Source organism: Salvelinus fontinalis, chromosome 17 (genome assembly GCF_029448725.1).
Source record: "Salvelinus fontinalis isolate EN_2023a chromosome 17, ASM2944872v1, whole genome shotgun sequence".
NCBI lineage: Eukaryota > Metazoa > Chordata > Actinopteri > Salmoniformes > Salmonidae > Salvelinus > Salvelinus fontinalis.
Window position 1 is genome coordinate 24124713 of NC_074681.1, and position 26251 is coordinate 24150963.

At 44.4% G+C, this 26251-nt stretch overlaps 1 protein-coding gene across 2 annotated transcripts in view; it reads right to left on the reverse strand.

Moving 5' to 3' along the window:
* Window positions 1-26251, reverse strand: part of LOC129814013 (laminin subunit alpha-3-like) — a 114097-nt gene that overhangs the window by 19735 nt on the left and 68111 nt on the right. For both annotated transcript variants that reach the window (XM_055866740.1, XM_055866739.1), the window contains 23 exons: window positions 25982-26150; window positions 25024-25166; window positions 24806-24909; window positions 19172-19328; window positions 18796-18959; window positions 18479-18587; window positions 18180-18277; window positions 14115-14316; window positions 13703-13829; window positions 13110-13249; window positions 11345-11460; window positions 9217-9428; window positions 8806-9010; window positions 8340-8484; window positions 8008-8148; window positions 7470-7631; window positions 5351-5452; window positions 5141-5224; window positions 4773-5003; window positions 1766-1879; window positions 506-624; window positions 182-363; window positions 1-19 (listed from right to left, as the gene is read on the reverse strand). The exon at window positions 1-19 is cut by the window's left edge and continues 35 nt beyond it. In XM_055866740.1, the coding sequence (XP_055722715.1) occupies window positions 1-19; window positions 182-363; window positions 506-624; window positions 1766-1879; window positions 4773-5003; window positions 5141-5224; window positions 5351-5452; window positions 7470-7631; window positions 8008-8148; window positions 8340-8484; window positions 8806-9010; window positions 9217-9428; window positions 11345-11460; window positions 13110-13249; window positions 13703-13829; window positions 14115-14316; window positions 18180-18277; window positions 18479-18587; window positions 18796-18959; window positions 19172-19328; window positions 24806-24909; window positions 25024-25166; window positions 25982-26150 (3245 nt within the window). The remainder of the gene's footprint in view (window positions 20-181; window positions 364-505; window positions 625-1765; window positions 1880-4772; window positions 5004-5140; window positions 5225-5350; window positions 5453-7469; window positions 7632-8007; window positions 8149-8339; window positions 8485-8805; window positions 9011-9216; window positions 9429-11344; window positions 11461-13109; window positions 13250-13702; window positions 13830-14114; window positions 14317-18179; window positions 18278-18478; window positions 18588-18795; window positions 18960-19171; window positions 19329-24805; window positions 24910-25023; window positions 25167-25981; window positions 26151-26251) is intronic.

Genomic DNA, 26251 nt, shown 5'->3' on the forward strand with positions numbered 1-26251 from the left:
TCCAAAGTGTTCTTGCACACTGTAGAAAGAGCAGAATTATTCATTCATGATAAAAAAGTAACTACAATGCTATTTAAAAAATAAATAATAATAATCAACTGAGAACAAAGCTATATCAATACACTCAATGGGTCGGGGTTTTCTGAATGTGTCATCATGTCTCAGTAACATCAACACTCACCCCCAGTCCTGGAGTCACAGTTGTTTCCATTGCCGTTACAGTCACAAGGCCTGCAGCTTCCTCCAGCTGTCGATGGATCACCGTAGTAACCAGGGGCACATCGTTCACACCGGTCTCCTGCGTAGCCTTGTTTACAAACACACTGGAACCCTCCAGCAGCCTCTCTGCAACCCACTGCAAAACTATAGTGGAATGATGAAGAGTACATTTAAACACTTGAATACTGGGCCAGTAAGTCATGATACAGTACACAGGTTTGATTCCACCAAAGAAGCGTCTACTATGGTTGACCTTGCCACTGATTGGTTCTTTGGTGACACTGACCTGTTAGCCGGCACACTGAAGGGGCACGGGCACACCCGGCATGACCTCTGGGCAGCATCTCCATAGTAACCCTCTTTGCAGCGCTCGCATCTGTCTCCAGCCGTGTTGTATTGGCAGTTCTGTCCACAGGAATAGTAGAAAACATGGTTAGAGCACTTGAGCATGTCAATAAGAGAATCTAAATAGTAGAGTCATAAAGTAATAGAGCTGTAATCCATCATAGTGAACATGTTTGTATCTGTTTAGAAAGTGAGGAGCACAGGGTCGTTCTGTGCTCTCTTAGTAAATAACCAAGTAACAAAGAGAATCTATAGCCTCACTAATTTAATGAAAATACCATAATAAAGACCATAGTGAGTCTAAACACACTTTGTCCTTTTGTGGACATAACCACGCTGCCATACCCCACCACAGGGTAGATCTAACTGTACATGACATAACTCCTATGTTTACCACAAAGGAGGGTGATTGTTTTTATGAGAGAGGAGGATGATGATATGGGGATGCCAAACATTTCTGTTCTAATCCATTCCAAAAAGTGATTTTGATGGACATTCACTGCAGAGAGAGAGAGAGTGCTCAGCCACGTGCGTCTGTCTGTCCGTAGCACTCTGGGCACCTCAGGCCTGGAGAGAGGCACAGGCTTGCTCTTGAGGGGCTTGTGTAAGATGAGAGGAGATAAGAGAAAGATGGAGGGAGAGAGAGAGAGAGAGAGAAAGAGAGGGAGGGAGGGGAGGGAGACAGAGGGAGATAAGAGAGAGAGGAGAATATAGAGTGTTGCATGGGCTTTTAGAGATGTAGAGTTTCACCCTCCACTCCACCCTGCCATCCGTGACAGATGAAGGCTCTCCTAGGGGCTAATGTAGACCCAGATCACATTTATATGTGATCACATCTACTAAGTCAGACCCACATCAGCCAATACTTTCATGTGGTTAGCCTGCTATGGTACAGAACAGTATGTGGGCACCCAGGTAGGGTGGGATGCCCATGGGGGGCCCAAAGAAATGCCCAGAGGCACGGGTAAGATGTCTAGACTATGACTGATGACTGGACTGTGGCTTACCTTGGAGTCAGATGGGATGACTTAGGTATTGTACAAGACAAGTGCTGTACCTTCATATGAGGTTATGGTCACTTCACTCTTTAGTGCTGAGTCAGAACCTGTGTGTGTGTGTGTGTGTGTGTGTGTGTGTGTGTGTGTGTGTGTGTGTGTGTGTGTGTGTGTGTGTGTGTGTGTGTGTGTGTGTGTGTTCTTACCAGGCACCTCCCAGTCCTCTCGTCACACTCGTTGGCCAGGCCGTTACAGGAGCAGGGCACACAGCGACCCAGGTAGGGCCCACTGCCGTCTCTATAGTAACCAGTGGCACATTTCTGGAACAGAGAAACATAAGCATCAGACATGAATACAGACACATCAAATACATACAGTAGATACAGCAATACTTCACGGAAAGTCAGAGCTTTAAAAGTGATGTCTAGCTCAATGGGACTCAATGGATGAATAACAAAAAATATGAAAAAGCCACACAAGTTCTATCACAAACAGAACACAATCCTAAATACACGTTTCAAAACAACACACTTAATTCCCACACAGAAGAACACTTTACCATTCAAAGTGGCAGTGTTTGAGTAGATAAAGTCTGTCTGAGTTTACCTCAGCTACACTGCCTAGCAACAGAGAATGACTGATCTAACAAATGTCCCAAACTGTTCCCAGGTGGGGTGTGTCACCAGCACCACGCTGAATACAAGACACCACACCACGCACCACTGCCAAACATACCCTTTGCTTGTAAGATAACAGTCTGGAAGTCAACTGATATCCTACAGGTCTAACTCATGCACAGAGCAGCCACACATACATTACAGACAGTAAATCCATTTGTAAGCCAGCAGACTTCACCACTGCTTGACTTCCATAGGTTTACCTGGATCTGAGAGCTGGAACCTTGGTCGTCAAAATATGGATACTGAACAGTCTGCCCTCTGTCATTCACAGAAGGGTACTGGACTCTTTGGGTCCCCTGATCATTCACAGAAGGGTACTGGACTCTTTGGGTCCCCTGATCATTCACAGAAGGGTACTGGACTCTTTGGGTCCCCTGATCATTCACAGAAGGGTACTGGACTCTTTGGGTCCCCTGATCATTCACAGAAGGGTACTGGACTCTTTGGGTCCCCTGATCATTCACAGAAGGGTACTGGACTCTTTGGGTCCCCTGATCATTCACAGAAGGGTACTGGATTCTTTGGGTCCCCTGATCATTCACAGAAGGGTACTGGATTCTTTGGGTCCCCTGATCATTCACAGAAGGGTACTGGACTCTTTGTCTTCCCTGGTCATGTATTAAAGGATAATCTATTCTCTGTGCCTCTCGGTCATGCTGTCTGGGATAGCGGTTCCTCTCTCCCCTGGAATATGGTCTGTGTCCTGCGCTGCATAGTCCCAGTAAGGTTCCCCATAGCAGGACCTGTAGTAGCATGTCTCTCCCTCTCTGGTGTCTGTGGACACTCGTGTCTGACATCACTCCCGTTTAGTCTGAAATAACTCCCTGCCTCTGCCTCTTAAACACACACAGACTCACACGTAGAGGACACGCCCCTTCACTCACGTACAGCACCTGAGTCAGTGCCGCAGTCAGAGCAATGTAGCAACATGCACACACACAGACACACACACACATTTATTCTCATAACTATTTTCAAAAATACAACTTCGCTTACACTAACAAACAGTCTAAAGGAAAATCCTAATGTTGCTAGGGTGTGGTTCCACCTGGGAGACTGAATGAGTGTGTTTTTGATTGTGTGTGTTAATGTGTGTCCATAGGGTATCTTTGTGAGCATGCCAGTGTGATTGTGTGGTTTTGTGAATAATACTCATATACCTCCAGACAGTACAGAAGATCACTCACACCTAGAATACACACACACACATTGTGTCTGTCTGGTTGAGGGAGGTGAGTAACACGGTCCCAGGTTGCTAGATACCACACTGGCTATGTGTCAGCGTGCCTCTCCTTTTTTATTACTGCCGCCGGGTACATATTATCCATTTCCTCTGAACACACCTGATTACAGGATGTTGATGTCTCACACACACACACACACACACACACACACACACACACACACACACACACACACACACACACACACACACACACACACACACACACACACACACACACACACACACACACACACACACACACACACACACACACACACACACACACACACACACACACACACACACACAATAACACTGCTTAGAGCACATCCACAAAATGGGGGAAAACAACTCAATCAAGTCAAATGAAGGACATTTGTTGCCAGCGTAACAAGACCACATCTTCACTGTCAGCTGCCCATCCCTAAGGGTTACACACCGAAAATGGTTTCATTTACATTCAATTTAATACGTGGATTTTCAGGGGGAAAATGCTTCCATCCAACTTTTCCTAATTGGAGTTTGAGACCCACCCATGCACTAAACACCCTAAGGGGAAGACTTCTGTTTAAACTTGATGACCATCGTACTGTACATGTGTTTTCATTGTATTTTATTTTAACTGCTGTTACCATGCCACAGTGGAGCAGTTTACAGCAGTAATTGAATGTCTAATGTTATGTCATGGTGATTGTGCATCTTCTCCCTCTGCCTGGGGCTACTGGGCTTGGCTGATGAACTCAGACACACACAAGACACACAGAAACACACACAGGGTTTTTTCCAGAACATTCCACACAGGGTTGTTTAAACCGTCGTCTCTTTGATGGGCTGAAGGGTTTTTCCTCTGCCTGGCAGTGACCTCACTCACCCCGGGCGTGGCACCATTGTTTGGGCGTGTCACAACAACAACCCCACAGCGAGGAGGGGAGTTCTCACTCTTCTCTTTTCTAAAATGATTAGACCGGTCAGTTGTCACCTCTCCCTCTCAGCCCCTCCTGTATTCTTTCTCTCTCTATTACCGTCTCCTAATCCTTTTCGCTCTCACACTGTCCTTCCCACCTCTCTTCCCCAATCCCAAACTGACCCTTAGCCCAAGCCCCCAGCCCTGCTTGTTGTGCACCTGAGAGCTAAAAGTCCAAATAGCCTTGGACATACTACCATTTCCAAAATAAGACTCCAAGGCACCTCAGGAGTACTCTCTTCAAATCTTTAACCATAGTGCTTATGCCTATATGACCCCTGTATATCAATATGAAACACCTAGGGGACTAGGAGTGAACAAGATCATTACGGCCCGAGTCAAACCTGGCAGGAGTCTCCTCTGTAGAGAGGGGAACAGGCACACTGCTCCACGGTGCTGGCAGGGCCCCCGGCCCCCGTGTCTGTAGCCTCCTCCAGGCCTACCTCCCCCAGACTGAGTCTCTGGCTCTGGGTGAAGTAAAGAGCCTGCACCCTCATATCCACCAGCCCAGCCAGGACCACCATCAGATCCTCCCTGGACACAGGCCGGTTGGTGTCGGCGTGACGCCAGTTCCCCTGCACATAACATACAGATAGGTATTAGTGAGGGAGTGTAAACTTTGAAGTGCTTTAAAGGTGTTGTTCACAACAGATAGAATGGAATAAGGACTCAGCTTGACCATTTTTTAGGTAGGAAAAACTGTTTTCTATACCTCCACTAGCTGGACTCTGCCCTGGTGGAGTCTGTCTGGTTCGGGGGTCTTTGGGGCCATGTGGACCAGGGCCATCTCCTTGCCCTGAGGACATCACAGAGAAACAACACTCCGTTACTCACAACAGGAAGTGATTTATATACGACTTATACACCAATAAGAGAGATGTCATAATTAGCAGTGAGTGATGATATGTCATACTGTACGTACACTGAGCAAGACATCAGGTCTGCGGTCCAGCAAAGACATCCCCTCACTAGGAATCCCAAATGACTTGGCCTGGTAGGTCAGGTAGCCCCCATAGGAAGACACCTGAGACAGGAGCAGAGCATACCGTCAGTCACTGGGACTGGGTGTAAACTACAGAAATAGAATGAATAGAACATTCATGAATGACTTAGCAATCATTCTAATTCTATGGTCTGAATCAGTACAGAACTGGGGGGTATATTACAAAGCAGGAACAAGGAGATTTTTATTTCATTTTTATTTATTTAACCTTTATTTAACTAGGCTAGTCAGTTAAGAACAAATCCTTATTTACAATGACGGTCTACCCTGGCCAAACCCTAACCCAGACGATGCTGGGCCAATTGTGCGCCGCCCTATGGGACTCCCAATCACAGCCGGTTGTGATACAGCCTGGAATCAAACCAGGGTCTGTAGTGACGCCTCTAGCACTGAGATGCAGTGCCTTAGACCGCTGCGCTACTCGGGATGCTGGCCTTCTAGGCAGAGTTGCAAAGAAAAAGCCATATCTCAGACTGGCCAATAAAAAGAAAAGATTAAGATGGGCAAAAGAACAGAGACACTGGACAGAGGAACTCTGCCTAGAAGGCCAGTCCCCGGAGTCGCCTCTTCACTGTTGACGTTGAGACTGGACAGAGGAACTCTGCCTAGAAGGCCAGCATCCCGGAGTCGCCTCTTCACTGTTGATGTTGAGACTGGTGTTTTGCGGGTACTGTTTAATGAAGCTGCCAGTTGACGACTTGTGAGGACTCTGTTTCTCAAACTAGACACTAATGTATTTGTCCTCTTGCTCAGTTGTGCACCGGGGCTCTTTCTATTCTGGTTAGCGCCAGTTTGCGCTGTTCTGTGAAGGGAGTGCTACATAGCGTTGTATGAGATCTTCAGTTTCTTGGCAATTTCTTACATGGAATAGCCTTCATTTCTCAGATCAAGAATAGACTGACGAGTTTCAGAAGAAAGTTCTTTGTTTCTGGCCATTTTGAGCCTGTAATCGAACCCACAATTGCTGATGCTCCAGATACTCAACTAGTCTAAAGAAGGCCAGTTTTATTGCTTCTTTAATCAGAACAACAGCTTTCAGCTGTGCTAACATACTTGCAAAAGGGTTTTCTAATGATCAATTAGCCTTTTAAAATGATAAACTTGGATTAGCTAAAACAACGTGCCATTGGAACACAGGAGTGATCGTTGCTGAAAATGGGCCTCTGTACGCCTATCTAGATATTCCATGAAAAAAAATCAGCCGTTTCCAGCAGCAATAGTCATTTCCAACATTAATAATGTCTACAATGTATTTCTTATCAATTTGATGTTATTATAATGGATTTTAAAAATGTGCTTTTCTTCTTTTTGTTTTAAGAACATTTCTAAGTGACCCCAAACTTTTGAATGGTAGTGTATATATTGTATATTTAAGATAAGCTTGAAATGGACATGGTCTAATTGACTCAGCAACCAAAAACACACAGCCAAGTTTAGTTATTTCTGGTTGTTTATTGAAGTTAGCTGGATAACTCATAGATCCTGCTTTGTAGTATACCCCCCAGGTCAAAGCACTATTGGTTAGGCTCTATGGCAGCTGCTAAGACTGACTCCTCGTATACTTTTCCTGTTAACACTGAATTCACCACTAAATAACAATTGATCAAATGTTAAAACTAGAGTCCTAAATTAAAACAATAAAGCGATCACCTCGCCTCTGTTTGGTAAAAAAGATGAGGGATGGGCCTGGAGAAATGTAACCACTCTCAAATTCATAGGCAGAGCTATGGATGCAAGGACTGACCATCCATAATATCAAAATTATAGTTTTAACGCTAGATAGTGTTTGTTTACATTTACATTGTTTACAAACATTGGAGCAAAACAAGCTTATATTTTGGGTTCTGTCAGTGTATGACAGTTGAACTAACCTCATGAGCCCAAAAATGGATGTAGTAACTAAGGATTCTAGCTTAAAATGCTCAAGTCTAATATAAAAAGACATTCCAAATATTACTGAAACATATCCTCTTTATTAAACTGAACTATTCTATAAACAGTACATATGCTCCTCCTGAGTTCCACTCGCTCCACTCACCCTGTCTCCCAGGTAGGATGGAGGCGCCACCCAGTGGAGGAGCTGAGTAGTGCCAGGCAGCTCCTGTATGTCTGCTACCACTGTGTTACTGGATGGGTTGAGGACTGATGCCACCTCCTCCTGGTCAGCCCTCTCCAGACGCCAGCCACGCATGTCCACAAACTAGTGGAAGCGGATGGAAAGAGAATTGTACTATATATTATAGGCCTGTGATTAGGTGAAATACCATTATAGGAATAGAATAGCATGCTGTGGTATGCAATGGAGTGCAATGGGTTTATGTTCTGCAGGTGTGGCAAAGCTGTGGGTATATCCAGTCTATGGAATTTGGGTTGTTGCAATGCTGGTCATGTGGCGAGATAAGGGTTTGTTGGATCATGTGTCTGAACAAGTACATAATAATAATAATAATAACATAACATTTTAGATTTCTAAAGACCAGAAACCCAATAATGTATCAATGAAAACACCTTAAAATCTTCACACACACACACATATACAAACACACAACCATACAAATGCACACACAAACACACACCTTCCCCCTGCGTTTGTGGGTGCTCTGACACTGGCTGTTGGCTCCAAAGCAGAAGCAGCTCATGCAGCCCCTAGGGTGGGAGGGGTCAAAGTGGAAGGACCCGTCTCTACAGGCATCACAGCGGGCTCCCTGGACGTTTCTCTACAACAACAGAAAAAACATGTTCAACTGCGAAAGCCAGTGGTCAAAATATTGTTATGGCGTACGTAAACACTTAAGGGAATTATATTGCAGTGTACAGAGTCTTCCTATTTATAAATGTACACATACAGTACTGTAGATAATCATTCTTCCTTTTACAAGTAGTATATTAATCGTGTATAATCAGTCACCTTGCAGAGGCACTGTCCTGTGTCAGGGTGGCAGACGTCTGTTGTGACCCCTCCCTGGTTACAGCTACATGGGAGACACTCAGGGAACCTGTAGAAACCTGCAGCGCACCGGTCACACTGGCGCCCCCCGATCCTGGGCTTACATCTACGCACACGTACACACACACACACACACACACACACACACACACACACACACACACACACACACACACACACACACACACACACACACACACACACACACACACACACACACACACACACACACACACACAAAGCATGTCAGAACAGGGTCACATTTAAAGAGCTATGGTCACACTTACATTTTTAGTGGATGGATTAGGCATATACAAATAAACACACAATAATCTAACAATAATTCACAATCACCACATATGATACACACTGGCATTAGTGACACATATAGTATGGTGTAGGTCAGATCAGACAGAAGGCCACTCACATGCACTGTCCGGTGTCGCGGTCACAGTCTCTCCCTGCGTTGGGCCTGACTCCGCTGGGGGAGCAGTCACAGCCCTCACAGCCCACTAGAGGGTGGTAGCTGAACGTCTGGCTCTCACACACATCACAGGTTGGCTTCACTGTCTGGGGCGGGCAGATACACTGACTTGTCACCTCGTGGCACAGCCGCTGGCCACACTCACAGGCTGAAGGGAAGAGAGGATAAAGACAGGTTAGGATAGGACACTGTGTGTGAATGTGTGTGTGTGTGTGTGTGTGTGTGTGTGTGTGTGTGTGTGTGTGTGTGTGTGTGTGTGTGTGTGTGTGTGTGTGTGTGTGTGTGTGTGTGTGTGTGTGTGTGTGTGTGTGTGTGTGTGAGAAAGGGACATTTTAGTAAGTGAAATCCACTCACGTTTGCAGTAAGGGAAGCCGTAGTATCCTGTGGCGCATCGTGTACACTGTCGACCGATAACATGGGGCCGACAGGGACACTGGCCCCCTACAGGGTTACAGGTGGGCCCCGTGGCTCCTGACTTATCACAGTAGCAAGGCAGGGCCCCATCACTGTAGGCTGCTACCAGGGAGCGAGTCGAGACTTGGCAGAACTGGGAGGAGGTTCTGGGGCTGTGGGAAGTTGGATCAGGACGAGAACATTCAGGCCAGGGGTCAATCAAAAAAAGTAATTCTGAAATTCTCCAGTTATAGTTTTTACATCCACACATTTAAAGGTAGACACAGCAAAATGACGTTGCCAAGAGCAGCACCACAGATATTGAGATGAGCGAGACGCAAGACTTCGCTCTCACACAGTCACACACAGTATCTGCGCATGTGCACGGGTTCGCCTCACGCCGTTCAGAGCAAAGTAGCCAGGGCACCAAAACAGTGGAGTTGTTGCGAAAATGTGCCCACTATGTTAACTTTCTGCATATACATCAAATCTCTGAGTCTACCTTTACAAACTATTTAATACATTTTTAAAAACTTTTATACCTGTTTCTCCCCAATTTTGTGGTATCCAATTGGTAGTTACAGTCTTGTCTCATCGCTGCAACTCCGTACGAACTCGGGAGAGGTGAAGGTAGGGAAACACGACTGCTCCGAAACACGACCCAACCAAGCCGCACTGCTTCTTGACACAATGCCCAGTTAACCTGGAAGCCAGACGCACCAATGTGTCGGCGGAAACACCGTACACTTGGCGACCATGTCAGCGTGCACTGCGCCCGGCCCGCCACAGTAGTCACTAGAGCGCGATGGGACAAGGACATCCCTGCCGGCCAAACCCTCCCCTAACCCGGACAACGCTCCCCTAATTATGCGTAGCCCCATGGGTCTCCCGGTCGAGGCCGGCTGCGACAGAGCCTGGACTCGAACCAGGATCTCTAGTGGCACAGCTAGAAACTGCGATGGACGGTATTGTGGATGGGATACTCTAGGAAGGATATTCTGGTAATATATTAGTGTAGGAAGCAAATACCTCCAATATACACTGCTCAAAAAAATAAAGGGAGCACTTAAACAACACAATGTAACTCCAAGTCAATCACACTTCTGTGAAATCAAACTGTCCACTTAGGAAGCAACACTGATTGACAATACATTTCACATGCTGTTGTGCAAATGGAATAGACAAAAGGTGGAAATTATAGGCAATTAGCAAGACACCCCCAATAAAGGAGTGGTTCTGCATGTGGTGACCACAGACCACTTCTCAGTTCCTATGCTTCCTGGCTGATGTTTTGGTCACTTTTGAATGCTGGCGGTGCTTTCACTCTAGTGGTAGCATGAGACAGAGTCTACAACCCACACAAGTGGCTCAGGTAGTGCAGATCATCCAGGATGGCACATCAATGCGAGCTGTGGCAAGAAGGTTTGCTGTGTCTGTCAGCGTAGTGTCCAGAGCATGGAGGCGCTACCAGGAGACAGGCCAGTACATCAGGAGACGTGGAGGAGGCCGTAGGAGGGCAACAACCCAGCAGCAGGACCGCTACCTCCGCCTTTGTGCAAGGAGGAGCACTGCCAGAGCCCTGCAAAATGACCTCCAGCAGGCCACAAATGTGCATGTGTCTGCTCAAACGGTCAGAAACAGACTCCATGAGGGTGGTATGAGGGCCCGACGTCCACAGGTGGAGGTTGTGCTTACAGCCCAACACCGTGCAGGACGTTTGGCATTTGCCAGAGAACAACAAGATTGGCAAATTCGCCACTGGCGCCCTGTGCTCTTCACAGATGAAATCAGGTTTACACTGAGCACATGTGACAGACGTGACAGAGTCTGGAGACGCCGTGGAGAACGTTCTGCTGCCTGCAACATCCTCCAGCATGACCGGTTTGGCGGTGGGTCAGTCATGGTGTGGGGTGGCATTTCTTTGGGGGGCCGCACAGCCCTCCATGTGCTCGCCAGAGGTAGCCTGACTGATATCAATACTCATTCATCTAATCTTCAAATCACTCAGCAAAGCAGTTGAACCCATTCCACAAGGCAGGTTATGCTAGGGCTAAGTCTTGAGAACACGGTCAGTGAACTGAATACTTACTCTATATAAAAGCCTTGACCTTCACACTGTCTGGCGAAATCAGATGACTTATCCAGTGGCTTCTCTTTCAGTAAATCAGGGGTGTAGCTATCATCAGGAACCACCAAGATATAATCCTGAAGAAGCGGAACAAAACATAACAAATCTTGTCAAAACCCAACACTGCTGTAGGCTTATCTCTCTGAAATTCTTCCACTTTGATACTTATCATAGCTTAAGAAACAGTTTTATCTGACAGACTTTAAATTGAAAAGATGTATAAAAACAAACAAAAGGGCATTTCAGTGATACGTTGAGCTGTTTTGTTGTTGTTGGTCTGCAGCGGGAGACTACGTGGGGAATGCTGCATTATAAACTGGGTGGTTCGAGCCCTGAATGCTGATTGGCTGACAGCCGTGGTACTGTATATTCGACTGTATACCACAGGTATGACAAAATATTTATTTTTACTGCTCTAATTACGTTGGTAACCAGTTTATAATAGCAATAAGGCACCTCGGGGGTTTGTGGTATATGACCAATATAGCACGGTTAAGGGCTGTCTCCAGGCACTCCTTATTGCTTAATTAAACACCCTACAACAGGGCTCGGCAACAGGAGGCCCGTAGCCCAAATAGGCCCACAAGTGATATGTAATAATAATAAATATTTCATTTTGGGGGGAAAAAAGACTAAAATCACCAGGAATCCAGATAAAAATGTGTTTCATTTAGGAAATCTGTCCCCAAGTATTCCCACAAATAAAATGTTTTAATCTTGTCTCTATGTAATTTTTTTTCTCTTTTTGGGATTAAATTTGGTAAATTTGCAGTGTACAAATGATTATAATTATGTTCCGGACCCCCAACCATCTACTCTGACCAAAAAAATTGGCCCGCGTCTAAATCTAGTTGACTACCCCTGCTCTACAGCAAATACAAACTTAGCTGTGTGTTTCACTTTGTTACTAGGTTGGAAAGCTCTAACAGTGTGCAGTGGGGTGTTGCCAGGTAGAATACAGTAGTGCATTGTTGTTGTTGGGGACATGATATAACACTGAGGAGAGAGTCTCACAGTGCCAACCTTGTAAACCTCTAGGCTATTCTTGGCTCCTAAATTACACTACAGGCATCACCACACAGGCCTAGTCTGTTTTCTTTAAGACAGGAATATCTGTTCACCACCTTACAGTACGGGCAAAGACTCTTCTACGATCCACATTAACATGCTGCTTGAAATGAAGAAACAAATGTTTTATTTTATTTTACCCCTTTTTCTCCCCAATTTCGTGGTATCCAATTGGTAGTAGTTACTGTCTTGTCTCATCGCTGCAACTCCCGTACGGACTCGGGAGAGGCGAAGGTCGAGAGCCAAGCGTCCTCCGAAACACAACCCAACCAAGCCGCACTGCTTCTTGACACAACGCACATCCAGCCCGGAAGCCAGCCGCACCAATGTGTCGAAGGAAACACTGTGCGCGATGAGACAAGGATATCCCTGCCGGCCAAACCCTCCCTAACCCGGGCGACGCTGGGCAAATTGTGCATCGCCCCATGAGCCTCCCGGTCGCGGCCGGCAGAGCCTGGGCTCGAACCCAGAATCTCTGGTGGCACAGCTAGCTAGCACTGCGATGCAGTGCCTTAGACCACTGCGCCACCCGGGAGGCCATTGAAGCAACAATTTGGGCATGTATTCTTAGTGGTATGCTAGTATAGACATTGAACATTGCCAAAATAAGGAATTAACCCAGTGACCATGACTGACCAACAAATTGTATGTGACTGACCAGAGTGAGAGTCTTCCCGGGTGGAACCTTGAGAGAGATGGCAACGTCTTGCTGGGGAAGGTCCAGAGCAATGCGCCTCTCAGCGATGACCACCTTCCTGCAGCAAGAGACACCAGGGCAGAAGGAGGCGTTTACAAAGCCTTGGGGGAGAGAGGGATGTGGGGGAGGAGCAGCGGCAAGGTAAAGGAGAGAGAGGGAGGAGTAGAAAGAGGGAAGGGGAAAAGACATCAGTTGCGCCACGCGGTAATCCCTCCTCATCAACCCCCCTCCCCATCAAGTGTGTCCGAGGCCTTTGATCATCTTGTCATGTGGGGCGCAAGTCAGATGCCTAATCTGCTCTTAAAAGAGAATCCCCCCCAGCACCAGAGACCACTAGGACCCCCCAAAACCTTTCCTAGACAACAATACCATAGAATAGGGAACTAGCTACTATGTTTATGACAATTGATATCACATTCATTATTTGTAGATTTCATGACATCTTGGCCGGTGATGTCGGGGGTCAGTAAGATCCTTGATCATATACACTCTCTATCCAACCATATCTATCTGGGTCAACCTCTTTATACACCTACATTGCGCACCAAACTCACCAGTCCAGGTGCGTCCAGCCTCCACCCGCACCTCTACAGGGAAGGTGGTGTGTTCAGGTTGGCAGTAGTGAACCACAAACACATACCTGCCAGGAGCTTCCACTCTGGCACTGAAACTGATCTCAGTCTGGAGAAACACAACACAGGATGGACACATGTTGAGAAACATCCTCTGGTCAATACCACAGAGACAGTATACGATAAGAGATGAGAGAAAGTGTGTTTGCATAATTTGAAACATGCTCATTATCTAACATACAGCTATAATATATTTAGAACTATAGATGTCAGAGTTACTGCCATTAATGTTAGTGAAGCTGAGGGCTTCATGTCTCAAGCCCCACATGCTTTCCAGTGCCAGGTCCCACTCCAAGCAGCAGCAGCATTATGTGAGCCATCTCCATGCATGTACCTGGGGAGATTTTAGTAGTACCCCTTCACTCTGAACTCCAGGGAGAGGGAATCCCCCTGCCCCTGACTGTCGTCTCTGTCTCCACTCCTCAATCTCCCTCTGCTGGGGGACGACCCGGTGGGAGGAGAGGCGCCCATCACGAGCTGCGTGCAGAACTAGAGCTGAGGAGGGCCTGTCATACTGGCTGGGAACACAGTACTGACTGGAAGGAGGGATGGAAGGAGGGATGAGAGGTGGGGGAACAGAACAGATGAGGGTAAGGTTAGTTAAAGCAACTCTGAGGGCACGTCTAAAATGGCACCCTATTCCCTATATATAGTGCACTACAGTCTTAGAAAAAAAGGGTTCAAAAATGGTTCTTTGGCTGTCTCCATAGGATAACCTTTTTTGGTGATAGGTAGAACCCTTTTTGGTTCTGTAGAAAGGGTTCGACATGGAACCCAAAAGGATTCTACCTGGAACTAAAAAGGGTTCTTCAAAGGGTTCTCATATGGGGACAGACAAAGAACTTTTATTTTTTAAGAGTGTACGTTAGACCAGGGCCCAGTTCAGATGCAGCCTCTTAGTGCTTCTGAAGTGTTTGCCAAGCACTACTGGAAAACACCGACGGGTTATTACCAGGGTCAGTGACCAGTTAAAGGCTGTGACCTGTGAAATCTTGAGTAAGCAGCTTTCAAATGATGACATCAGAATAACTATCACATTCTCTCTCATCAATGTATAGAAATCCCAAATAAATTACTCACACCACACACACACACACACACAGCGAACCCACTGATCCCGCTGCAATCCCCTATGCCCTAAAGACTTCATATTTACCCCCAAAGCCCTTTCCTGCAGTCAAATGAGCTAGTGGCCTCATGGGTGGAATGTTTTCCGTTGTTTCTATGTCAAATAGTTTTGTTACATTTCAGTCTTCTGTGATGTATACTGAACAAACATATAAACGCAACATGCAACAATTTCAACGATTTTACTGAGTTACAGTTCATATAAGGAAATCAGTCAATTGAAATAAATTCTTTGGGCCCTAATCTATGGAGTTCACATGACTGAGCAGGGGAGCAGCCTTGGTTTGGCCTGGGAGGGCACAGGCCCACCCACTGGGGAGCCAGGCCCAGCCAATCAGAATGAGTTTTTCTCTACAAAAAGGGCTTTATTACAGGCAGAAATACTCCTCAGTTTAATAAGCTTTCAGGGTGACTGGTCTCAGACGATCCCACAGGTGAAGAAGCCAGATGTGGAGGTCCAGGGTTGGCATGGTCTCCGGTTGTGAGGCCGGTTGGACGTACTGGAAAATTCTCTAAAACAACGTTGGAGGCGGCTTATGGTAGAGGAAATTAACATTAAATTCTCTGGCAACCACTCTGGTGGACATTCCTGCAGTCAGCATGCCAATTGCACACACCCTCAACACTTCAAGACCCTGGTAAGTATGACAAGCACGCAAATGAGCATCCCTGAGACAGTTTCTGACAGTTTGTGCAGGAATTCTTCTGTTGTGCAAACCCACAGCTTCATCAGCTGTCCGGAAGGCTGATTTCAGATGAGGAAGTCCTGTGCTGGCATGGTTACATGTGGTCTGCGGTTGTGCAGCCGGTTGGACGTACTGCCAAATTCTCTAAAATGACGTTGGAAGCGGCTTATGGTAAGGAAATTAACATTAAATTATCTGGAAACAGCTCTGGTGGACATCCCTTCAATATGCATACCAATTGCACACTTCCTCAAAACTGTGGCATTGTAGGGCCTCCCGGGTGGCGCAGTGGTCTAAGGCACTGCATCGCTGCCACCAGAGACTCTGGGTTCGAGCCCAGGCTCTGTTGCAGCCGGCCGTGACCGGGAGGTCCATGGGGCGACGCACAATTGGCCTAGCTTCGTCCGGGTTAGGGAGGGTTTGGCTGGTAGGAATATCCTTGTCTCATCGCACACTAGCGACTCCTGTGGCAGGCCGGGCGCAGTGCGCGCTGACCAGGTTGCTAGGTGTACAGTGTTTCCTCTGACACATTGGTGCTTCTGGGTTGGATGCGCGCTGTGTTAGGTTGGGTTGTGTTTCGGAGGACACATGGTTCTCGACTTTTGTCTCTCCCGAGCCCATACGGGAGTTGTAGCGATGAGACAAGACAGTAAATACTAACAATTGGATACCACGAAATTGGGGAGAAGGGGATGATAAAATAAAAATAAAAAATAAAAACTGGCATTGTGTTGTGTGACAAAACTGCACTTGTTAGAGTGACCTTTTATTGTCCCGAACACAAGGTGCAGCTGTGTAATAATCATGCTGTTTAATGAGCTTCTTGATATGCTACAGCTGTCAGGTGGATGGATTATCTTGGCAAAGGAGAAATTAGCTTTTTGTGCGTATGGAACATTTCTGGGATTTTTTATTTCAGCTCATGAAACATGGGACCAACACTTTACATGTTGCGTTTATATTTTTTGTTCAGTATATATAAAGTGTAATATTGGAATGCAAACTCAAAATTTAATACATTTCAACTCTATATCTGACATGGTACAGCTGCCTTCTGTTTTTAAGCCCATAAACGTGTGTCTGAGGTGAATACTTTTGTTTCAAAGTCGATTTGTTTAAGACTAATGCACCAAGAAACACTCTGTATGACCTTCATTTAGTACACTGCAGTAAAAGGTTACCTCTCCCTTTCTCTTTCTTCCTCTTACTGAAGTCTAATACTGGAGCCTGACTCCTTTCACAATCTGACAAAACATCCCTTTCAGTCAAACGCTCACTCTTTCTTTTCTCAGTTTTAAGTCCTTATCATTGCTCTTATCACCAACACATGGCAAGCTTTTTGTTTTCTCAGGCTGGATCTTTTAATGCTTTCCCTCCTTATTTGTTTTAGTGGAAACAGCAGAGCACCATGAAAGTAAAGGCCTTCTGTAATGTGCATAAACCATCACCATCAAACAAATTAGTTATTTCAAGTGTCTTGACAATAGATCCCCCCCCTTCACTATTTTCAATAAAATATGAACTTACTAATTGCCTTCAACAATAGTGGAGCCAGGCAGGCAGTCAATTTACACTCAGTGGGTAAAGTGGAGTAAAACAGCCGGTAAAAAACAGCTGTACAATAACAGGACTGTTGCTGTTGACATCTAGTCATCAGGAGCAAACATGGTAGTAAATCCTGGAGTGGTCCCTGGCGGTCAGACCTGGCTTCAAATATGATTTGTTTTCTTTCATATACTAGTCCCAAAAGTGCAGATGTGCACTTTTGGTACTATTCCAATGGTTCCATTGCACCAGGCAAGCTTCATCAAGCGCAGTTGTGCTGGGTGGAGAACAGAGGTATGTGGGGAGAGGGCCTAGGAGAGGGAGAGTGGATAGGAGTGGGAGAGGGGTTAGGAAAGGGGTTAGTAGAGGGGTTGGTAGAGGGAGAGGGTTTGGGAGAGGGGTTAGGGGATAGGAGAAGGGATAAGAGAGGGAGAGGGGTTAGGAAAGGGGATAGGAGAGGAAGAGGGGTTAGGAAAGGGAGAGGGGATAGGAGAGGGAGAGGGGTTAGGAGAGGGAGAGGGTACAGTCTATACATAATGTAGGAGCGGGGTTAGGAGAGGTAGAGGGGGATGGGTTAGGAGAGGGAGAGGGTACAGTCCATACATACTGTAGGAGAGGGGTTAGGAGAGGGAGAGGGGAGGGGTTAGGAGAGGGAGAGGGTACAGTCCATACATACTGTAGGAGAGGGGTTAGGAGAGGGAGAGGGGAAAGTGAGAGGTTGGCCCATAGATCAGACAGCTTCAGGTAGGAGACTCTGTGACCTGCCTGAGGAATGCATGGAATCACACCTGGAAAACAGGTGTGGAAGATAAGTATCTACAATACAACAGCTAGTATCCACCCCCAGAGAAAGGAGTATTGGTTGCACAACAGCCGACTGCCTGTAAAATATAAAACACTACCTTTACTGCCACGTTTGGTAATTGCTGCTGATGACTAGTTGTCAAAGGAACAAGCTGTCTATTTTAGAGAGTGTTTGAAGAAGTCACTAAGTCCTCTGGCAATCGAACAACATAGTATTATTAAGTAAAATGGCTTACCTGTCCTCAGTGAAGCGTCCATGGATAGATACACAAAGCACCTTGGGGTTCACATACTCCATGGAGAACTCCTCTGCAGGCACTGCATACACTTTATACTGAGAGGAATATACAGTAAATATAGTGACAGGAAATAAAAGTATACTTCATTTTAATATAAACTTTATAAACTCGCTTATAGGGACGGTACCCTTCCTCTTACTAAATAATATGCACACTTCAATATAAGAAATGGACGACAAAGCAGAAGAGGTTGCACAAGTTATTGTCATGCAATGAGAGGCGCAGTTCTTTCTCACCAGCAGCAGTGAGGCTGTGGAGGTCTGGAGAAGGAGCTCGGCCTTATGGGTAAGCTGGAACACTGCCATGCGATTTATTCCATCTACTGCCACACTCCGACACAGGAAGCTGTATTAGGTAAACACTCTCAATGATCAATGGCATTATAGAGCTGGAGAGCGGCATTAAAACAGGTTTATTACACAAATGACACACAAATGACTTGCCAAAACTGCCTCTCGAGTACATACTATATAAACAATATACTGTGTTCAAGAAGGACAGGAATGAATAATGCACGCACGCATACACACTCACATACATTAAACCCACAAACCTGAATTGGCAGCTGTAGATGTTGGCTCTGGCCTGGATCTGGCTCTCTGATTGGCCAGTGATGATGAGGTTGATGTTCTGGACCATGTCCACCTCGCTGGCATACTCCAGGACCAGGATGTAGGGACCGGGGCGAGACACACGCAGGTTCAGCTGTAACTGGGCCTACAGGACACACACAGACATAGGAGAGCTCAGATACATTCTCCCAGAGTCACACTATAAACATAACGTCAAACTATAAAATCGTTTTTAACCATAAACTATCCCAATCATAGCAACAAAACGTATGTTTGTGAGCGTGTTTGTGTGTGTGCGTATGTGCAAGCGTGCGTGTGTGTGAGCGTGGATCAGCAAAGCCCCAGACATAGACCCACCTGTCTCCCGGTGAGAGAGGCCATGTCAGGGTGGTCTGGGGTGGGCCGGTGGACACGAGCCTGTCTGCTCCTGCGTCTCCTCCGGCTGGAGAACAGGCCTTGAGAGCCCAGCACAGAGCTCAACCTGTCCATCGCCACATGCTTATACAACAGACAGCTGGAACGAGGGAGGGAGACACAAGAGTGGTTAACAGTCTGGGGATGGCATGCTTAAAAAAAACATTGGAAAACACAGAGGAGACAAAGACAACAGCACTCAGTCTACAGCATGTACAGTACAAAATGTTTTTTTTGTAAGATTTTATAAAAAATGTATTAACAATACAAAACATACAAACAACATTATAACTCAAACATCAACTACATCACCCCTGATCACAGCGACATGCCCACACCCCCATCTCCAGCACTTTTCTGACTCAAATAGGATTCCCTCAAGGTTGCTCTGATGCTGAAAATATTTCAAATCAAAATTTTGTGATAAACTTGCATAAAGTTGCATGTATTTGAAAATGTTTATGCTGTTTAATGCTGTCATGGAAATAAATGTATTTCCTATTACCAAGTAATTTATGTTTTCCACGTGGACCAATTTATCGGTGAATTCTGAATAGCTATCTAAGGATTGTTCCACAAGGTTGTGTTTTTAGGGAGTGATATTGGTTCTTGTAGAATCTGTTTCACTTTCTTCCATGTTGTTATATTGTACTTAACTATAAAGTTGTTCATGTTCTTAGCTCCATTCTTTGAAAATAGACACATGAAAAGATTCTGGGTATGAACATGCGCATATTCAATATGTACCCATTATTCCTCTTTAGTGCATTTATATGTCGCAAGTAAAAGCCTTGGGTGGCGAATTAATACAATTCCAAATCTGGAAGGTTAAAACCAGCCTCAGATTTAGAAACATGTAAAACTTTCATTTTTATTATATGACTTTTATTTGCCCATATGAAGTCTGTTATGACCGAGTATATTTTTTAAAAGAATGTCTTCGGTGGGTTAATTGGTATTACCAAGAATAAGAATAAAAACTTTGGGAGCCATGCCATTCTGAATAAGTTTAGTCTACCCGTTAGATTTATGGGAAGATTGTTCCATTTAATAAGGTCTGCTTTCATATTGTTGAGTAATGGGATAAAGTTATCTTTATATGTTTGTCACTTTTTAAACATCCTAAGTAATTTATATTTTTTGTAGTCCCCTTAAAGGATTGCTGTAGATCATGAGTTATTATTTTTATTTAGCCTATTGCCATTATTTCATTTGAGATTTTAGAGTATTCTGAAAATACTTTTAGCAGAGGGGCATTGACTTTTCAATATTGGTCAGGTATATCAGAAGATTGTCTGCAAATAAGTTTTGTTTATATTCATGTTAACAAATACTGATACCTGTTACCTGTGGGTCCTGTCTAGCGGTTCAATTGCCAGTACAAACTGGAGGGGGAGAGAGGACATCTGTCTTGTGCCCCTTTCTAAAGCAATTTAATCCGATAATGTATTATTTGTGTATATTTTTGCTTTAGGATATTTATATAATATTTTTATTAAAATGTACTATTTCAGATGGAAAGTTGAACATTTCCAAAGTTTTGAATAGAAATGGCCATTCCAGACAGCCTTGTCGGCATCAGCCATTATTGATAAATCTATATCTTGTTCTTTTTCCTATCCTATTAAACTGAAACACGTTCTTGTATTTATTTGTAAGTGTATGTTTTTAATAAACCCTGTTTGATTAATATGTATCAAGTCCGGTAAAAGGTTTGCCATTCTATTGCTTATGAGCTTTGTTAAAATGTTATTGTCACAATTTATTCAATTTATGGGTCTGTAATCAGCAGGAGACTCCAGATTTATCTGGTTTTAACATAACTGAAATAACTGTTTGAAACATTAAACTAGGAGGCACTGAATTGAGTGACGTGTGATGTCATTTGTGTAAATGGGGGCGCTATTTTGTCCAAAAATATTAAATAGAATTCTATGGGAAAGCCATCCATTCCTGCTGCTTTTCTCTGCGTGAATGTTTTAACAGTGTCTAATAATTATTTTTGGGTGATTCTGCTGTTGTTTAATTCTGATTTATATAGATTTTCTAAGAAGCTTTTAAAATTGTAATTAATCACATTGTTGTTTCTAATTAACACATCTGTATCTTTATAATCTAAGATTATAACTGGTTTGGTGTGTATTCGTTTTGTGAGGGCTGCGAGATTTTTACCAGGTGTATTTGCCATTAACTAGTATGCTTTATTTGAGTTTAACCTGTAGTTGTTGGCTCTCTTCAAAAGTAAAACACCATATTCCTGTTTGATCAGACATTTTATTTTTGTCTTTACTTTGTAAAGATTGTTTTAATGGTCTAGTTCTAAGATACTTATTAATTTACTAAATATGTATAACTCAGATTTAACTTTTGCAGAGCATGAGATTATCATTTCCCCAATGTACGCCTTAAAAGCATTCCAAATTATAACGGGAACTGGCTTTTCTCCATGTCTACTTTTGTAATTGTAAAGGTTTAAACAAATATATATATTTACGTATTTAATACATCTCGGGTCTTGAAGATGTACTCTGTTCATTCTCCATACTCTGTCGCTAAGTGTATTTGCGATTGGTGTAATTATGGATGATAACGGAGAATGATCCGATATCACTATTTCATGGATTTTTGAACCCAGTAAATTGTTGAGTGCATTTTTGGAAATAAAAATTATTTAATAGCTTTCTTACTTTGAGAGAAAAAACTATTTTGTCATTGGGAATGTCAGTCTCCAGGTGTCCAGTTAATTATTTATAGAGATAAAAATGTATTTGCTTTTTTATTAAGCCATCTGTCAATCTTATAGAATATAGAATATTAGGTTGCCTGCTAAAATAATAGTTCCTGTCTGGATTTGATCTAATATAGCTTGAATTCCATCTAAAAACACCAGATTTGCCCCTGGTGTGATAGATGTGTATTGGTCACCACGTAAGGTGTGCTCGGATATAAGGAAAAATGTTATGTTCTTATTTATCACTATGCCTACACATCTGCTGTTACTACAGTAGGTGGCAGCATAGGCCTCTCCAACCCAGCTCCACTTTAAATCTTTTTTTTTATTTCACCTTTATTTAACCAGGTAGGCTAGTTGAGAACAAGTTCTCATTTGCAACTGCAACCTGGCCAACATAAAGAAAAGCAGTTTGACACATACAACAACACAGAGTTACACATGGAATAAACAAACATACAATCAATAATATAGTAGAAAAAGTCTATATACAGCAGGTGCAAATGAGGTAGGATAAGGGAGGTAAGGCAATAAATAGGCCATGGTGGCGAGGTAATTACAATATAGCAATTAAACGCTGGAATGGTAGAATGTGCAGAAGATGAATGTGCAAGTAGAGATACTGGGGTGCAAAGGAGCAAGATAAATAAATAAATACATATGGGGATGAGGTAGTTGGACGGGCTATTTACAGATGGGCTATGTACAGGTGCAGTGATTTGTGAGCTGCTCTGACAGCTGGTGCTTAAAGCTAGTGAGGGAGATAAGAGTCTCCAAATGTAGTGATTTTTGCAGTTCGTTCCAGTCATTGGCAGCAAAAATATTAAATTTCTCATTGTTTTTAAATGTAACTCTTGTAGGAAAACCACATCTGCTGACAATCTCTTTAAGTGTTCCAGAACCATATGATCCCCCCCCCCCCCTCATGAAGCCTGTGCACATTCCAAGTAAAGTAAGTTGGATTTTATTGGTCTTTATAGAATCAAAGATGAAATATTTTAGCAGACATGTCATATGAGGGCAGTGGGAATTCCATGAAATGGGAAAGTCATAGTATGAATACATTACATACACATATACATAGATACATACATACATGCATACATACATATAGAGCGTGTGAGCATGTGGTCTGAGCAGACAGAACACACAAAAAACATAAAGCAAAGTACTTCTTTGTCCTTTGAGGCGTTATGCCTTTTTAGGGCTTTTAAGCTCCAACTCCTCTCCTAATGTACCAAAAGACTGGATTATGTCATTGTACATACATTGGAGGAAAAATGCCACTTAAGTACTGTGGTCAGTTTGTATTACCTTGTATATTTAATTAACATATAGTGGCTGATAGGGGTCTACTTGGGGAAAGTGGGTCCACTGAGAGTGGAATGAGTGTGTGTGTGTGGGGGGGGGTATATGGTTAATATACCACGGCTAAGTGCTGTTGTTAAGCACGACGCAACGCGGAGTGCCTGGAGACAGCCCTTAGCCGTGGTATATTGGCCATATATCACAAACCCCCGAGGTGCCTTATTGCTACTAGAAACTGTTTACCTACGTAATTAGAGCAGTAAAAAAAATTATGTTTTGTCATACCCGTGGTATACGGTCTGATATACCAAGGCTGTCAGCCAATCAGCATTCAGGACTCAAACCACCCAGTTCATAATTCCTCTTTTGTATTGTCTTTCCATGTCCATGTAGCTCATTGGCATTGGCTACTTATATCATTACTTTGATAAGCTGGTCTTAGATATTATTGTATGTAGCCTAGTGTGTTTATGGCTTTTTCATACTTTGTCCTCTCCTCAGAACAGTGAGCTCTTCTTCAACTGGAAAGGGCTTCATCTGCGCTTGTGAATTCCATCTTTCATGTTCCTTTCCATACACACAGCACTTCTGGGAAGCAGAGTTGAGACTTGATTCCTTTTTCCTCCATTGAATGTCTGATCGGGAATGTATTGCTTGTGGGTTTTTCTCACCTTAGCAGAAAGGTCCTGGACGAATAGAATGGACTGACAGTGGATTTTGATCTCCCCTGTGCCTTCAGAATGTTGATGTTGGTCTTATAGTTCCACAACTTGAAGATTAACATACAATGGTATTTAACATTCTTCTGTTTCACGCAGATCCGATGGCATCTTCCAGATTCTCTGGTGATTTATCCACGCCAAGCTCCTCTGGTATCCGTTTGACCATGTAGCTGAAAGGTCTCCTTTTTCCTTCTTCTGGTAAGGACAATATTCTCATGTTGTTTCATCTGATTCTATTTTCTGCTGGTCCAGTTCATATTTTAAAGTATGCAACCCTGTTTCCAGAAGGCACATTTTGTTGCCTTGTTCGTTTATGCGCACGCCTTGTGCATGTCTGACACGATAGACTTCACATTCTTTTAGAGCAAATCTACTTTCTTAACAACAGATTGTAACAGTTGGTTTGTTTTGGTGGCATTGAGAGCATTTTAGCCATGTTTTCCTGGATATCCTTAGCTGTTCATTACTCTCATTTTCGTCTCCAAGTTGCTCCTTGTCTTTTCCTCTGAGGGAAGCCATGGCTTGTTGGGTTTGTGTCGCTGCGTTACGTTACTAACTGATTGGTTCGCGGTTGTACATAACTGACTGCTCACTCTCTCCCAGTTGCTTCGGGATATATTGATCTATTGATTTTAGAAGCTTAATTTAAACTCTTGTTGCCTAGCTTCTACATATAACCACAGTTCTGTCGGTACAAAACGGAGCTACTCACTCCCCATGCGTCCATACATTCAACAGGCACACTGTCTGGAGCCAACATTCACATGACAGAATAGTATGGCATGGTAAAGAGGATTGAGGGAACACAGGGATTACTTTGCGTCTCTGTTGGCGGTGGATGTGTACGTGCAGGGCTGAGTGATCTTCTCCTGGAGGACGGGAGCCTCGTAGTAATCACTTGGCAGCAGCACCAAGTAGTCCTGGGAGGGGGGTGAAGAGCAGAGAGAGAAAAGAACAGATGTATGATCTATCCGTCTACCTTTTTGCATCCTTATTTTCTCTTCTGTATGTGTTTTTACAGATTCTGGTCTCACCAGTAGAAGGCCCTCTGCCCGGATGCGTATGATCCATTTCCCAGGGGTCAGAGAGAAGAGCTCAGTGAAGCCATCGCCAGGGACTGTGAGGTAGGCAGGGGAGGAGCTTGGAGGAAACACCACTTCCTTACTCTGACCTGACCCTGCAGGATACAATCAATCAGTCAGTCAGGATACAGCTAAATGCAGCTAAACACAGCAACACAAGACGTCACAGCTAACAGCACACATGTTGACATGTTTTTATGTAGTTCAAGGTACACTGTATATCAACAAGGGTGTGTCTAGGCACTCCATGCCATTTCACGGTAGTAATGCATTGCCAAACAAAAGAGCAAGGATCAACGAAAGACTTCGATGAAAGCTCAAACCCTTTAACAGCCTATACAGTAGGCTTATCTATGTACAGTATCTGTGTTTTTGAGGGTGAATGGGAGATAAAACTGTTTCTGTTCGATTGTTAGGAGATTAATATGACTTGTGTGAAGCAGGAGTTAGAGAGGCAGCCTTACCTTGGCCACCTCGGACATAGGTAGCCGTTACACTACCAGTCACACTGTCCTGGCTGCTGGGGTTAGCGTACCGCAGGACAAGTCGGAACAAGGATCGCCTTGCCTTGTCCACATGCACTGTTACTCTCACTTCACTCTGCAGGGACAGGAGTTAGACAGACTTATGGAGGGGGTGCAGGATGGTGGTGGTGATGGTCGGGGGGAGGGGGCGGGTGTTACCCTCTACTGTTAGTAGAATAGAAGGCCATGCTGGTAGACAGCTGGAGATATAGAAAGAGTTAGAGGAGAAGAAGTGCAAGCAGTAAGCTAATATGATCAACAGAGGAGAGCAGAGCAGAGCTAGCCTGGTCCCATGACCACAGGAGTAGTAAGACAGCACAAACAGATCTAGGACCAGTTTATAGCAGAGCTAGCAGGGCAGCAAAGGGGAAACATCCATCACTTACAGTCACAGCAAGAGTGAAAACCAGACTCGTCCACCACCAAGATCCTGGCTCGGACTCGCCCCCTGTGCCGCCAACCCTGTGTGGGCCTGAGGGGGGTAGTGGTGATGTAGCGAAACACTATGTGGAAGGGGCCGGGGAAACCCACAGCTAGCGATAGGATCACCTCTGGCTGAGGAGAAACAGGAGTGGCGTCTGAATTCATGACACCCTATATAGTGCACTCCTTTTGACCAGAGCCTGGTCAAAAGTAATGCACTATATAGAGAATAG